This window comes from Corvus kubaryi, unplaced genomic scaffold (assembly GCF_017639235.1).
Source record: "Corvus kubaryi isolate FWS band 111438036 unplaced genomic scaffold, C.kubaryi_AGA036_p1.0 66, whole genome shotgun sequence".
Classification (NCBI taxonomy): domain Eukaryota; kingdom Metazoa; phylum Chordata; class Aves; order Passeriformes; family Corvidae; genus Corvus; species Corvus kubaryi.
The window spans coordinates 3560637-3576542 of NW_024582054.1; the positions used below are offsets into that span (position 1 = coordinate 3560637).

Genomic DNA, 15906 nt, shown 5'->3' on the forward strand with positions numbered 1-15906 from the left:
GTCTTAGCTGTCATATTGTTGTTCAGCTATACTGGTGATAACAACAGTGGTAGGGCTGGTATAGAGAAGGTGTATGGCAGATATTTAGAAGCAACAAAACAAGGGAGAAAATTTACATCCAAAAATAGCCACTACTACTACGGCTTTCTGCATAGTGTTTAAATGTTTAAAATATTACTTTTCTCTGTGGCTTTTGGAACCTCTGCAGAGGTACAAGACCACTATGGGGCTGGTTCTAGGTATAGGCCAGGCAAAGGAGTTGATTGTCTGGAAGAGCATGTTATCTGAGGCAGAGGCTTCTACCTTAGTTGACTGCCCCCTGTGCTTTCACTCAAGCTCTGCAAGGCCCTGCTGATCCTTTCACCTCGCGTGGAAACTGGAGGGGGTATTCAAAGGTGTCAAAGGAAGCAGTCTGCAAATGGAGTTGGAGCTGCTTTCTTATGGGGGGACACTTGGTGCTTCCAATGTCTCCTTTTACCATGCTAGGAGGAGAAAAGATCTTGGCCACCCCTTCCTATTCTCACCCCATATTTGATGTGACCTAAGTCAGTTTTGCTTGTGCTGCTGAGAAACCTTTAGTAAGTCTGGCTGCTGCCTGAGCTGGAGTCAGATTCCTGATCCCAGAAGAAGGTACGCTGCAGGACCCTGTGCTCTCAGGGCAAAAGTGCTTGTGTTTAAATCTAGCTTCTCTGCAGGTGTGTCTCTGAGTAGCAAAGCCATCTACTGGCATTCATTGTATGAAACAAATACAGGTGTGTGAGTGACCAAAGAGAGACCTTTAAGGTGTCTAAACATAATATGCTGCACTGAAGGCAGAGGCCCTATATGCTATGCATATTTGCTTGTATTGTACTGTGCATTTGCTTTCCAAACAATGGTATATCTCTTTGTTAGCACATCATGATCTCATAGGATTCAAATGCAAAGTAGTGGCCTACAGTCTAAATGTGCCCTGGGTTATTATTAATGAAAACTAAATTAATTTTAAATGAGCTACTACTGTAGTGCCAAATACTGCAGTGGAATGGTATGCTATGGCACACTGGCAGCAGCTGCAAATATCTGGTTCTTCTCAGGAGTTTTCAGCACTTTGAGTAATTCACAAGGCTTGTATGAAGTTATGCTTTAGTCTGTGGAACGTCTTTCTACCTTATATGAACAAACAGTGGGATTTCTTTTCCAGTGTCCTAGATAGAAAAGACTTCTTAATGAGGTCATTTAATTCCTCTGTTACAGAGCCAGTGGAGGATAGTTCCTTATCCCAACAAGTTCTCTGGCATTTTGACGGGTTTTTTTAATGTTTGGAACAATTCAGCTTCCATTAGTATGGACACTGTTCTACATTCTTACAGGATTTCTGCACTAGAGCACTTTTCCCAGTAATCTATCACTTTTGCTTTTTCTTTATCCTTCAAATAATTCATTCTGGGTTTGTCTAAACGTTGCTTCTTGCTGTAGAACTCATGCAGGGGAAGTCAGATTGATGTCTAAATCACTCCCCTTTGTTACAATTTACTAGAGTTTTTTAAATGTATCGGGATGTACCATTCAGCTTGTTTGCAATATGTCAGATCATTCACATAAATATTTACAAAACCACATAATTAAGGAGTAGTTCATTAGCCTAACATTTGAAACACAAATTAATAAAGCAAACCAAGAAGAAATCACTTTGGCAACTTAGTAGACATCAACTACTTCAAAACATTGTATTATTCCTTCCTCTGTACAGGAGCCTGTAAAGAGGGCTTGTGTTGCCAAGGTATTCTTGTCAAACATAAATGGGAAATCTGTGTTAAAATGTGCACATTAGATTCAGCCTTTTATTTCTTTCAGATGGTCAAATATCATAGTAGGGTATTACTTAGAGGATTTTTGGAGATTTTATACTGCTCTTCTTTGGAACACTTATTTGCAGGGTACAAATTAAGAGTGATTTTCTTGACATTTCACTTTGAGTATCAAATAAAAGCAGACCAAAAAAACCCATTGAAGCACAGCTAGAACACTAAACCACTACTCAGGACTGTCTCTAAACATGGCAATTTTTGGGTAGTATTGCAAAACCAGCTAGATATCCATCTCTTCCCTCCAGTACTTAGAGGTTATAAAATGATAAACCTACTAAAATAGGCATAAGTCTGCCGCTGAAGACTTGAAAATTTATTTTTTTATATATTATTAATAACAGATATGTAAACTAATGGCCTCTGCATGAGCACTGCTTAGACTTGTGGGAGCTAGCTAAGGATATAAAAGCTGCCATGCTAAAAGAGTTGAAGTACCCATTCATGCCACTAAATTTAAAAGCAAACAAGTAACACCCCCTTCCCCTAAAAAACCCCAAACCGCAAAAGCAAAATTTGAGTGGTTTTAGGAGAGCAGACGTCAATTCTGCTGAAATAATACAAATAAAAATACCATTTCAAGGGAAGGCAGCAAAAAGAAATGGAATTTATTACATGGAGAAAAGGAAGATAGCATCAGGAATTTGAGCAGTTTATGGCTAGTCTCCACTTAAGGTACAGATGCACCTTTTTTTTTGCCAGCAGACATAAGCAAACTTACCTCACACTCTGAGACGGCTAAAGGCTGTAGAGCTGCAGCTAAGCCTCTGCTGAGAGACCAGGGGGATTCCAGACAAGTCTGGACACAGGCAGATTTCTGCCATGCAGATACTAATGTAATATGATGACAGCTGTGGTGGGCTACCATAAAATAGAGGGACTGCTTTCAAAATAAGGATGTAGAAGGGTTTCCATTAAGAGCTTACTTAGAGGTGTCACTTAAACATATAGGAGTTGGCAGACTAAAACTGCATCAAGCAAGGAGTTGCCCAAAAATGGGGTTCTGGGACAGTCTGTTATATTTGACACAGATTATCACTTCTTGCTTTAAATTATTAAAACCTCCCATACCATTGGTAAAATCTGACTGCTAAGATTTGTACTTCTCCTGTGGCAATTTCATGTAAGTGGGCAGTTCTTTTAAGGAGCCTTGTAGGGAAGTTCACCTTCATTTTAAGAGAAGCGAAGTATGTTCTATTACTATGCTTCCTCTGAATTTACTGTTAGCTGCTTAAAAGGAGTTCAGGGAACTTCAATATTAAACCTTTGGAGTTCCTTCACAGAATTATAAAATCATAGAATCATAGAATGGGTTGAGTTGGAAGGGACTTTTAAAAACAGTTCCAACCCCTCTTCCAAAGGCAGGGACACCTTCCATGAGATCAGCTTGCTGAAAGCCCCATCCAACCCAGCCTTGAATACTTCCAGGGATGGGGCAACCACAACTTCTCTCGGCAACCTGTTCCAGCATCTCATTACTCTCATTTGAAAAAAAGCCTTCCTTATATCCAATATAACCCTACACTCTTTCAGCTTAAAATTGTTGCCCCTTCTTCTGTCACCGCAGGCCTTGGTAAAAATCATCTGTCCTTCTTATAAGGCCCCTTTATTGAAAGGCTGCAATAAGTTCTCCCTGGAGCCTTCTTTTGTCCCAGCTGAATAACCCCAACTCTCTCAGCTGTTCTTGTAGGAGAGGTATTCCTTCACTCTGATTATTTTTGTGGCCCTCCTCTGGACCCACTTCAACACCTCCAGGTATTTCTTGTGCAGGAGGCCCCAGAACTGGATGTAATATTCCAGGTGGAGTCTGAGAAGGGCAGAGGTGAATCACCTCCCTTGACTCGCTGGTCACACTGCTTTTGATGCAGCCCAGGATATGGTTGGCTTTTCTGGGCTTGAGACACTGGATGAATCTGACTACAGCCTGTGTTCTAGACATGGCATGCTGAGCACTTTTCATCCACTGCTCTTAGTGTATTGATAAACATTCAAAAGTTTAATGCCAGAAGATACTTCTGACATTAAATTACTCTTCTCACTGTTCTACTAGGAAAAGAACCATGGGTTAATTCACACTGCTGACAGTACCACAAAAGGCCAATGACTGACTTAGAAATGAAGCCCAAGATACTGGTATACGGCTTTTGTATTCATCTCCAGTATAGTTCTGTCTTTGCTTATTGTCCCTCTAACTTCTGACTCTTTTGTTAGTGACTTACAGGGCAGATTTCTTGTTTTGTACAGAATTCAGGCATCTACAGTCCATGGATAGTTAAAACTTGTTTTAGACATCACTTACAGTCTTGTAAACATTTCCTAAGTGAACTATCTCTTCATTCCCGAGGCCCTTTTTCTCAGAATATTTGTCTGCTAGGTCAAGATGTGTCTTGATGTAACCATCTACTGTTGGCTTGATAGATACAATTGGACTGACAGCTCTGATTTGGCTGGAAGGAATGCTGTGGGAGTAGGGCAACTTGCCATCAGCCATAAGTGTCTAGCAGGATGAGCAGAATGAAAGGACATGAGGAATCTCATAAAATGGAAAAGAAAATCAAAAGACCTTAATTTGGCATTTAATGAACTTGCTCTCCAATCAGTTACTTCCTGGTCAAATTTGCTGACAGTGGTGAAATCTTGCTCCAGTGGCTGAAGGCAGAATGTATCCCTGAATCTTTACGGAAAATACAAATGTACCCAAATGAGAGAACTGCTCCAGGTAACTCAGTCTCAGTGCACTTTCAGTGCAGTGAACACATGTAGAAGTTAACTAGCTAGTGATAGTCTCCCTGTCAGGTTTTCTTAGTTTTAAATGAGACTTCATTCTATAAACAGTCTTTAAAAGGGCCATGCATTTGATCCCTGGAGTTATTTGCCATCACTTTTCCCATTTTCAGGAACTTTATTTTTCTATCCCAAAGTGCCATGAGACAGCAGTTTGTTGTGCAAAAATTGTGCAAAGCAGAACACTTTCCAGGAGCAGTAAAAGATCTGTCTCTGAATTTTTAGGAGTTGGATGACACCTCATTTCTAAATCCTTATCATGGTTTGTACTCCATGTTAAACATCAGTCAGGTCTTCAGAGTGCAGTTATAATGAGTGAAAGGGATAGCACGCTTTCTGAGAGGAGAGGGGCTGTACACAAAGTCATTAGCTGCAGTTGTTTTCATCATTTATGTAACCTAACGAATGGAAGGTGATATAAGAATGTTTTTTTCTTTTTTTTTCCTTGACCCTTCCATCTTGCTAGTCTTCAGTGGTAATGCAAGTTTTTCTTTAGGAAATGTGCATTACAGGAGAACTCTGACTCTGTTTTAGAAAGCAAGTTGTTCAACATAGGGCTTTAACTAGCAACTGTTTCAGCTGAAATAGCTCCTATTGGGGTCAAAGGAAGATAGCAAACATTTTCAACAAGAGGAACATGAAGTTTGTTTCGTGTAAAGATGACTATAAGTAGCACAGAAGCTAATGAAATTATTTTAACTTTCTATAAGGTGTACTTACAACCTGTGAAGTTTTAAATAGCAAGTTGATTTTCATTGGAAGCGATTGTCAGTTTTTACTTCCCGGCTTTTAAGTTTTGTTTGCTTTCACTGAAAATGTTTAGTCATAGCATGTTGATGGACAATTGTTTATTCAGATACAAAGATGTGCTTTCTAACAAATTTGTCTTTTTAATTGTGTAACTCTATGAATATAAAAAAATACTGCGTGACAGTTTCTTGCTTTGGTGTATAGACCTAGTAAGAGTCAATGACCAAGCAGAAAAGTTAATTTGCTTCTGTTTTGGGTTTTACCACTAGCACAAAAGCATTCCACTTTGGCTAATTCACTGCCTTGTGACAAAGAATGATATAACCCACTGCTCAGATGTGTTATTTCAGGTCCTTTCTATTCATCAGACTAGAGTCAACTGTGAGAGTAATAAACTACTGATTTAAAAAATAAATTTGAAAAATAGTACAGCTTTAAAAAGTCAACCTCTTTATTTGTCTCTGCTTCAGATTTACAAACTGTCTGTGTCATGCCTTAGGTACTGTGGTTTCACTGGTGATTTCATTATGTATGTTGTTCTCATTCACATATTTGTCATATTAGGTCAAAAACCTTCATTGTTTGTTCAGATGAATCAAAGCAAGCCTCTAAGTCCTAATATGCAGGAAGGATGCTTTTCATCAAACTTGCAGCTTCTCATAGGGCATTGCTCATAAAATTGGAATTCTGCAGCCAATACAGGCCTTAAAATATTGCAAAATAAAGCTGAAGCACATTGTCAAATATAATAGGACTTTAAATGACTGTGACCGAAAGTAATATGAAGATTTAATTATTCATGTCCATGTGTGCTTGTCTTCCCCTAGGTGGCATTGGCAGGGTCGTCAATGGTGCTTTTATGGTATTGAAAGGTCATCGGTCAATTGTAAACCAAGTGCGGTTTAATCCTCACACTTACATGATCTGTTCTTCTGGCGTTGAAAAGATAATAAAGGTAAGATTAGTTATCAGAAAATGTGTTCTTTCAATGTTTCAGGAAGAAATGCTTTGTTTTGCTCAGCATCATTCTATTCCACACCCATCCTCTCTTCTCCTCTTATTGTTTTATAAAATGTTATGTCTTGTTTGCTGGCTAAATGGATCCAGACTTTTAATCGGTCATTTCAACTTTAAACTTCATTTCAATTTCAAAGGTTTCAGAGATAAGGGATAAGATCAGAATTTTCTACATTTGTACCTTGAAAAAGGAATTTTTCTCCAGTTTAATTCCATGCATAGCTGAAGTATCATGCAAACAGTCCCTCTTGGGTGAGTTTGGTCACAGTTGTAATGTGATCTCCTGCAACTTCTGATACTTTAATAAAAGTATCTCCAAAGAGTATTGTTGAACCTTAACCTAGACTGACCTGGCTGAATTTGGCCCAAACAACACCTCAGAAGCCCTCCTATAATTTTTGTACATATTTGTGCATTGAATCAATTCAACATACCTTTTCTGTGGCTTCCAGAGGAAAGACTCTTAATAACTTGCACAATATGTCTTTTCTGAATCCTTTAACAATGTTCAGTATTTTTAGGAAGTTTTTTACCTTTTTCGGTGGAAACGGAAGAGATGAGAAACTTTGTTAGATTCTGAAATTTTCTTTCCTTAAGGAAAGACAGTCAATATTGTGGGAGCAAGGCAAAACCAATTTTGTTATATGAGGGTTGGGAAGGCAGAGAAGTATGCTACACTAATGTGATTTGCATTCTGCTGCCATAGATATTTTGCTATAATTTAGGTCTACCAACAGGATGAAAAAAGCCATAATCATTTAATTTTGAAGTAGGATAATAAGAACTGCTGCTGATCCTAACTATTTGTTGAATGACTTCATGAAAGTCTTACCTGCATGTGGCTATAAATAATGTTGTTAGAATATTAGTAAATGCTTTTGTCAGCTACAAGTTGACAGCATGAACTTGTCCTGCAAAGGAATGTTTTAGTGATGTGCAACTTATGGACCAGAACTGCCCCAAAATCCTGGGACCATGGCTCAATGTCCCACTACATCGCTTGCATTACAGCCACTATCATTTGGGTTCTGACTGTAGTTCAGCTTTCCTTCTCTTCTGTCTTCCCTTGTACTTTAGTTCTTCTTTCTTCATCTGTGCCTGCCTGACAGGTTTGATCACAAATACAGTAAATACAGGCTTTGAACAAAAGTGCATTGAACAGTCTTAGCAGCTCACTGATTTTTCAATTTCCAAGCAGTCAAACTGTCACTGTTTAACAACAGTTTTGCCAGAGGCATATTTTTTTTGCTTTGGGAACTTGATTCATGCAACCTGAATTTTCCCTTTTGGATTCTAGATCTGCTGACCCTTCACCCTATGAATCCTTCTTGCATGAGTGTGCTTAGACTGTTGGATTAGCATTGGTATAAACATCCCCTGTGTTGCTTTTGTGTACTTCTGCTAGGGTTTTGGCAGGGCATTTTTTTTTGCCTAGTGATTAAAAGGTTAGTTTGATTATGGCTGCAGTCACAGGTTGTGTAACTCTTTGAAAGACACTTCTGCTTGAGCGCTTCCTTAGAAGAGAATGCCTGTTGTGTCACAGTGTGTGCAGTGGAACTTGTGCAGCTGCTTTGAAGGAACTGAATTCCCCAAACATTGCAAGCTAGAAACAAATTAAGGGAAAGGTGTTTAATGTATTAAGTTTATTAGCGAGCCAGAACTTCTCACCCTTTTGTTGTATGTCCTTTTGTCTCAGCTTGTAATGTGCCTTGTTTGGGGATTGGGCTGTTTCAATGCTTGTGTCTTGTCTGAGCTGCCTGACTTCGCTCTCTAAAGGAACTGTTTTAGTGCACAGTGGTTTGTGGGTGACTGTACAAAGGTGGTTTCTTCTTCATTCCAGCTAGTTCTGTGGATAGGTTGGAGATTAGTAACTGCCACTAGCAGAAGGGCAAAACAGGAAAAACAGCACCAGTGGTTCTGAGGGGCCATTTACTGCATTAAAACCAGCTGGGAACACAAGTCTTTCCTTTGCATGGCTGTCTTTCTTTCCCCTATATAAACCCTTCATGTGCTTGCTCAGAGAAATTGAAATGACAGGAGAAGGAACCATAAATAAAAATTGTAGTTAATTTTTTTATGTTTTCTTATTTTGTTCCTTTTTGTTTATTTGCTTCATTCACTTTCTTTAAAAGTGTCCTTGTTTTTATTATCCTTCAAGTATCTTCTAAAACCCTTCTGGAATTAAATCACAGAAGATAACTTCACTGTGGTTGGTTGCAACTGTAGAAACAATTGTAGAGACTTTGTGATGAATTAAAAACGTGGATGCAAGTAGTTGTTTGTCTGAGCTCTTAATTTTTAGACTAGCTGGCCTAAATTTAGTACTTCAAGAAGGGAGGAACTGATAGCACCAGCATCAAGCCATAGTACAGACAAGCCATTCAATAATTCCATGAGCTTCTGCCAACACATTTGCTATTTTAATGCTGATTGTAAATGAGAGACAAATTAATCTCAGGCCTAGCCCCACAGAAAAGAGTAGTATTCACAAGAATGGTTTTGATGGTTTTGGTTATGTTTTTTTTGCTTTAGTTTTATTTTGTTGTGAAGCACCCACAAGAATACAATTTAGTAATTCATTGGTTAAGGTTTGATTTCTGCTAGGACCAAAAATAAGACCCAACAATCTCATTAATAGAAGACATTAGAAGTCTCTACTCCAGACAGTGTGTGGTGGACATGTCAACACAAATGAATTGTTCATTGCCCTTCATTTACTGAACTTCAGTAAAATTGTCTGAAAAAGCACAGCTGCAAACTAAAATAATCATTTGCATCAAGCATTCACCACAAGAGCTAAAGCAATACAAAACAGAAAAATACCACTTTCTCCTCAGTTAAGTGTGCAAGACATTGGGACGTGCTGGCAGGAAAACAGATTGCATTGCAGAAGAAATAAATGAGGCATTCCCTCTGATGTGTTGGACTTAGAGGAGGACCATGGAGAATTATGCAGTTAGGAGACAGTTCCAGGAAAGATAAAATAGATGAAGTGCATAACGACTTTCAGAAAGAAATTCTGTTTTGTACTGAAAATGGAATATTGTGTAACAGAGCACAACTGTTGTAGGTCCCATTTGTTTAAAAATCATCAGTGTGTCAGAGATAACAAAGTCTATTTGCACATGTTGCCATGGTGACAGATTAATGTCATTGTGACTATCTGCCTCTGCCTAATCAGATAATCTAATATAGCTGGTTTTAATTATTCTCACGCTACAGGCATAACTACTTTTTTGTTTTAAAATTTGGGGGTTTGCCACCATGGAATACAAACAATTCAAAGATGCTGTCAGTAGATATCTACTGAAGTAGAGAACCAGTTTCATATTTCAATTTTTCTGTTATTGTTCCTATTTTTATATCTGTACTCAGGTCATCAGTGAGTAATAGTCATCTCCTTAATCTTCTGACAGAGAAAGAACTTCTTGATAAATTGTTGGCTTCAGTGGGTTGATTTGCCAACTTATTTTCTCCAGTTTGATTACATTATTCCTCAACGTGGCATCAGTCAGAGGATGAGAAAAAGGCAAAGGCATTCCATTTACAGAAGCCCATTTCAGATGCCACAGAGAGCACTGGATCAGTTGATGCCAGTTTAAAATCTTCCCAGGTCTGCCAAGGATAGATTCTTAGTCTGATTTCTTTCTGTGACTCTGGCAGGCCTTCACACTCCCTGATAACAGAATATCTAAAATGCAGGGATATCGTTCTCCAGAGACAACTGATCCTTTACAAGCAGATATTCATCCTGAATTCCCTTGACTTCTCTTTATTACCTACTTCTTCTCTGTGAACAGAATGGAATGGAAAACCCTCACTATGGACTCTTTGTAGCTATTTTTTCAATATTTTACACTGCTCTATTTTTGCTGATGCTTGCAGAAAGAGCAGAGAGATGTGGTAGTGCCAGCAAGGATGTAGAATATCTCAGTGCACACTTTATGAACCTTCTTAGATTAATTTCGTTAGAAAACGGACCTTTCTCAGAGGGACTTCGGGGCAGACTACCTCTCCTCCGTTTATATTGGTTCATACAGGATCTAAGCATTTTCTAATTCTGTTGCTTTAAAAATAAAAAAAGGTTTCATAAAACCTAGTGATCAATCGACCACTGCTAAGAATTAGAGGAAGGGGCATGCCAGCCTGTGAAAGCACACAGTATGAAGTGTTTTCAAGAAGATATGCTTCTTAAAAAGATCTGATCTGCTTGCTGAAATGCTCAGTAGTGGGAAAAAGGGGGAAAAGATCTGACAGGTTGTGAGAGAAGGTACTGAACACATGCTACATAAATCATCAAGAAGGCAGCAACCCAAGAATAGTCTTTCAGCAAGTAGAGTTCTTTTTTTCTGTTAAAAAACTTGGTGTATCCACAAATCAACAATCTCTCTCATGGATTCACTGAGAGAAAGCTCTTTCCTACATTGTCTTTAGGAAGTGAAGCCTGGGAAATTGAGGATGAAGAGTGATTCTTTCTGTTCTCTTGAATAGTTCAAAAAGGTTAAGTATGGTTGTTGAAATTCTGTACATAGTAGGCTTAGACTGGGTTTTGCTATCTTCATCCAAACGTGATGCTTGTCCTTTGGGCTACATGTCTGGTAAGTGCAGTGCTTGAACCAAGCCACAGAGAATCGTCTTCATTCTGGTTTCAAGTGTCATATTAAAGAACTGCACTGGGAGAGAATTTGCTGAAGTACTGCAAAAAATAAAAATAGCGATTAAGTACCAATAGCAAATACCACCTTGATGTTGAGATGTTCCTAGAAACAGCCTAATGTAATGCAATATAAAGTTCCATTCCGTTTGCTCTGAAAGGCAGCTTGATGATTGTGTGCAGAAGAAAGGCAGCCCACTTTAATTTTGGAATAGCGTCTCTTTTATCTGTCTAGCCAGATCATATGTGGAAGCTCTGTTAACCATAAATTACAGAGAATGAAAAGTAAAAGCCTTCAAATTTGGGAGATTTTCAGAATAAAGTTTACTTGTTCATCTTAAATTCAGCTGTTCTGGAAAAGTAGTTGCAAGATAATTTATTTCATTTTGCTGTCATTATTAAAGGTGTAAAGTTTCTCGTGAAACTCTGTTGAAAATCTCAGTGAATACAGAGTTAGTGGCATTCTTGTGGGCTTTTCTTATATTGCTTGTCATGGTAGTATTGGGTTATGTTGCATGTGTTAATTAGGCATCTGTAAGATGAGTGCTGATTATGTCATTTATACATGCGAAACACTCTTTTTGTTAGCAGTTTTGTCTATTTGGAACGAAAGTTAATTAATTTCTGTTGGGAAAATTGTTAGATTTTTTTTCCAAAAACTATCCCAAAAGCCCAACCTGTCATAGAATTTTTTTCCCTGAGCTTGTTAGCCTGGTAAAACCAAAGCATGACTGAGATCAGATCTTTAAAAGCAGTACATTAAGGCATTTTAGGTAAGCTACATACTGGCTCTGCTCACAGTAAGGCATTGTTCATCCCATTAAAGTGATAGTGGTTGTTCACAGAACGTCATAATCACATTGCCCCCAAATCTGTGAGTAAATCTGAGAAGGGTGAGGACATCCAACTATTATGTTTGCTATGGATTACCAGTTTCTTAGGGATATTGGTGGATCTTCTTTGGAGTTTTTTTTCCCCCTTTTCCTCTCCATACCAGGAAAATTGAGGGAAGGACAGATGGATAGCATAGCAAGACTGTGGCTGTTGGTGAGATCAGTACACTTCAAAAGTAGCTTTCTACTTCAAAACTCTTCAACTTTCCCCATCAAAACTGCTGCTGTGTCTTCAGAGGATGTTGGAAGATTTTTTTTCTTTGTAACTGTTCCCTAAAGCCAGTAGTGGAGCTCTACTTTTCACCTCCATGCATTCAACTCCCTGCCTGCTGATCAGGTGGGATTGACTACGTAGCTGGATGAAATGTTACTCTACACCACTGGCACAAGCAGCTCTGGTTTCCTGGGAAACAAGTGCCTTCATTAGTGCTAAGACTGTATTGTAGGCAACAAACTATTCTTACTGTTAGTGAGTAAGCATCCCTGATTACATAAAAATGGAGCCCTGCAATTTGGGAGGAATTATCACACAATGAATTACCAAAATGATGGATAATTTGCAGTGTGAGAGCTTTTGTATTCTGGATGGGAGAAGTAAATGCAGGAAAAACACATTTGTAAAGGGGAAGATAAAATTCCACAGCTCTGTAATACTTGTAAGTATGATACTGAGGGGTAAAAATTAATAAAAACAATCTGCAACCTGCAGCTATTCTGGGTATTTGAGCTACTGTTCCATTTCAAATGCTTATAATGGTTTATGAATTCAAAGACATATGTTTGGGGTTTCTTTTATTTTCTGTTACAGATCTGGAGTCCCTACAAGCAGCCTGACTGCACAGGGGACCTGGATGGTAGAATTGAGGATGACTCACGTTGCCTCTACACTCATGAAGAGTACATCAGTCTTGTGTTGAACAGTGGTAGTGGTTTGTCCCACGATTATGCCAACCAATCAGTCCAGGAAGATCCACGGATGATGGCCTTTTTTGACTCTCTCGTGCGCCGGGAGATTGAGGGCTGGAGTTCTGATTCAGACAGCGACCTCAGTGAGAGCACAATCCTGCAGCTCCATGCAGGAGTAAGTGAACGCTCCGCCTACAGCGAGTCAGAGTCCTCCACCTCTTTGCATCACTCCCCACCACATGTGGCTGAAGAGTCTGATGAAACTGCCTATAACTTAAGGGCCTTAAGATCAACTGCGTCCCCCTCAGCCAGAGAAGATGTGTCTTCCCGTCAGCAGAGGCTCTCTGCACTGAGAAAGTATCAGGATAAACGTCTCCTGGCCCTTTCCAATGAGTCTGACTCTGATGACAATACCTGTGAGGCAGAACTAGATACAGACCTTTTCCCACGGCCACCATCCCCGAGTCCCGAGGAGAATGAATCCAGCAGCTCCAGCAGCAGCAGCAGTACAGAAGATGAAGAGGAACTGAATGAAAGACGCACATCGATGAGGCAACGCAATGCGCTGAGGCGCCGACAGAAGGTGCAAAAGGAGGAAAGGACTAGCACTAACACGGAGAATGTAACCCCTTATATAGGTGAGGACATATATGATTACCCCCAGATCAAAGTAGACGATCTTTCTTCTTCTCCAGCTTCTTCACCAGAAAGGAGTTCGGCCAACAAAGTTCTTAAAGAAAGGACGTCCCCTTGCTCAGACAGTGAATCAGTGGAGAGAAAGATTTATAAAGCTTACAAATGGCTCCATTATTCTTACATATCATATTCAGCTAGTAAAGATGGTGAATCCTCCAGAGGAGATGGAGAAAATGATGAAGGGAAACCAGGAACCAGTGGAAGGCATAATGCAGCACGCTCGCTAACTAAGGAAGATGCTAGGAACTTAAGTCCAGTAGTTCCTCAGGGTTCCTCAGCTCCTTCTGCTGAAAGCCACAACAGAGAAACTTTAAAAGAATGTGGTGGGACAGAAAATTCTAGTAATGGTCAAGCTTATGAACGTGACAATCAGCGGCGGATGGAGGGTCAAGAAAACACATCTGAAGACACAAGTGGTGGAGGTGTAGAGCATTCTTTTGAGACTAAAAAGCTCAATGGAAAAGCTATCTGCAAAGGGCTAAATAGCTGTACCGAAGAACCTTGCATTCAGACCGCAGGACTTGTGGAACAGAAAAATAGTCAGAACTGTCAACCAGCACCAAGCCATCATTCACTGGTCCCTCCATTCTCCGCTGTTGCCATCTGTAGTATGTCAGGTCACTGCTCCAGAAACCAGACTGATGGCAGTGAGGAGAGGAGCCTCGACCCCTCCTGCATTAACCACAATAATGGCCACTTGCATCTTCACCCTTCATGCTTCAACAATGGACAGAGTTTTGGAGAGCAGGAGACTGTGACGCAAGGACTACAAGTGCACTCAAATGCTGATAATGGCAACCTTGTACAGGTGGGTGTGACCTTGCACAAAGACTGCTGCCTGTCTGAAATGGACTCCAACAGCTACAATGTGAGCACAAGAGAGGATACTGCTGACCTGCGTCCTGCAGGCAGTGAGAGCACTCAATCTTTTGGAGGACTGAAAAGACACAGAGCGGAGTTGGAAGATGCAGATTCAGAGAGTTCATCCTTAGAAAAGAAGTTGAAAACATGATAAATGCAAATGTCTGTCGTAGTGTGCACTCTCTCAAAAAGAAAAGGAAAAAGAAAGTATTAAAGGCACATAGAGCTTGGGTCTGAAACATTGCGTTTGATTCTCCATTCCGTTCTTCAGTGGGTCTGTTTTAGATTGCCAGTGGTTCATGCTGTATAAAAATCCAACTTGCTCCTTAATGAGACTGAGTCTAGTGTACCCATACAAGGTTCTGTTTAAAGTAAATCCTTATTAAGATGGTTGACTGAATAATTCTTGTGTGAACATGTGTCATTTGTTCAGCCAGCCAACCAGGATGACTTCTTTAAAGTTTAATTGTTCTTCCAAGGAGGAAGTTTTCTATACTGACACCACATATTGCAGGCTGAAAAACAGTGGAATTAGATCACACTGCTGGTAGATCACACAATTAGGGTGTGTTTCTTGTTGAGGAAAACAGGGAAGAAGTCTTTCTGAGCCCTTTATTCTGCTTCAGAAAGTAAAGAAATGCAACCATTAGGGAGGATAATTTCAGAACTGGCTGGTATCTTTAGAGATAATACTTCATAAAGCACTTACTTCTGATACAGTTCAGTGACATTATTTTTATGCCAACAGAAAAGCTATAGGAAATGAGCCTCTTTCCAAAATCAACTTTAGACTGTTCCCATGGTGACATGCAATTTTGTGGGCTTTTTTAAAGAAAAGAGCTGAATAATACAGTGCCATCACTATATAGAAGTATGGTTGTTGGCAAGAGGCAGGTATTATGCTGTAGACTTCATTCTAACCAAGGGCTTTTAAAAATCAGGCACTGAAACATGCCTTTCTGTGATCTTAGCACATAGACATTCTTCTCCTCTATTATTATTGTTGTTATCATTATTATTATTATTATTATTATTATTAAGAATATGGTTCAGGGTGTTGAGATATATCTTGATTATGCCCACCCTTCCCCCATGTTCTTACTTTTGGGAAGCAGTAGACCAAACAGAAAATAGCTGAAGTATGGATAATGTAACCGATTCATGTTAACAGCAACATTTGGTAAAGTCTGAAAAATGCTTTTTTAGCAGTTTTCGTACCCCAAAACAGGTTAGGATTGGAGATCAGGGTTGGTTTTCCACCACTGTGCTGCTAATATTTAAATTGCAGATGGGTAGATGTATTCAGCAGAGTTCTGCATGTAAGCGAGAGCTTCAGAGAACTGTCCCCATATGTGGGGAGATTGAGTCTTCAAGTCTGGCAGTCGGAACTTGGGCAAGAGCACAGCTCTTGCTGCCAAGAACTGGAGTACTCTGTGGTGGACAGAGTCCTTTCTTGCCGGGGCACTGTTTTGAGTGGAGTATCTGGTGAGTCATCTCA

General features: G+C 39.6%; 1 protein-coding gene across 2 annotated transcripts in view; it reads left to right on the forward strand.

The window, feature by feature from the left end:
• Nucleotides 1–14811, forward strand: part of DCAF5 (DDB1 and CUL4 associated factor 5) — a 70907-nt gene extending 56096 nt beyond the window's left edge. For both annotated transcript variants that reach the window (XM_042047492.1, XM_042047493.1), the window contains exons 8-9: nucleotides 6209–6336; nucleotides 12754–14811. In XM_042047492.1, the coding sequence (XP_041903426.1) occupies nucleotides 6209–6336; nucleotides 12754–14559 (1934 nt within the window). In that variant the 3' untranslated portion in view covers nucleotides 14560–14811. The remainder of the gene's footprint in view (nucleotides 1–6208; nucleotides 6337–12753) is intronic.
• Nucleotides 14812–15906: the final 1095 nt, after the last annotated feature.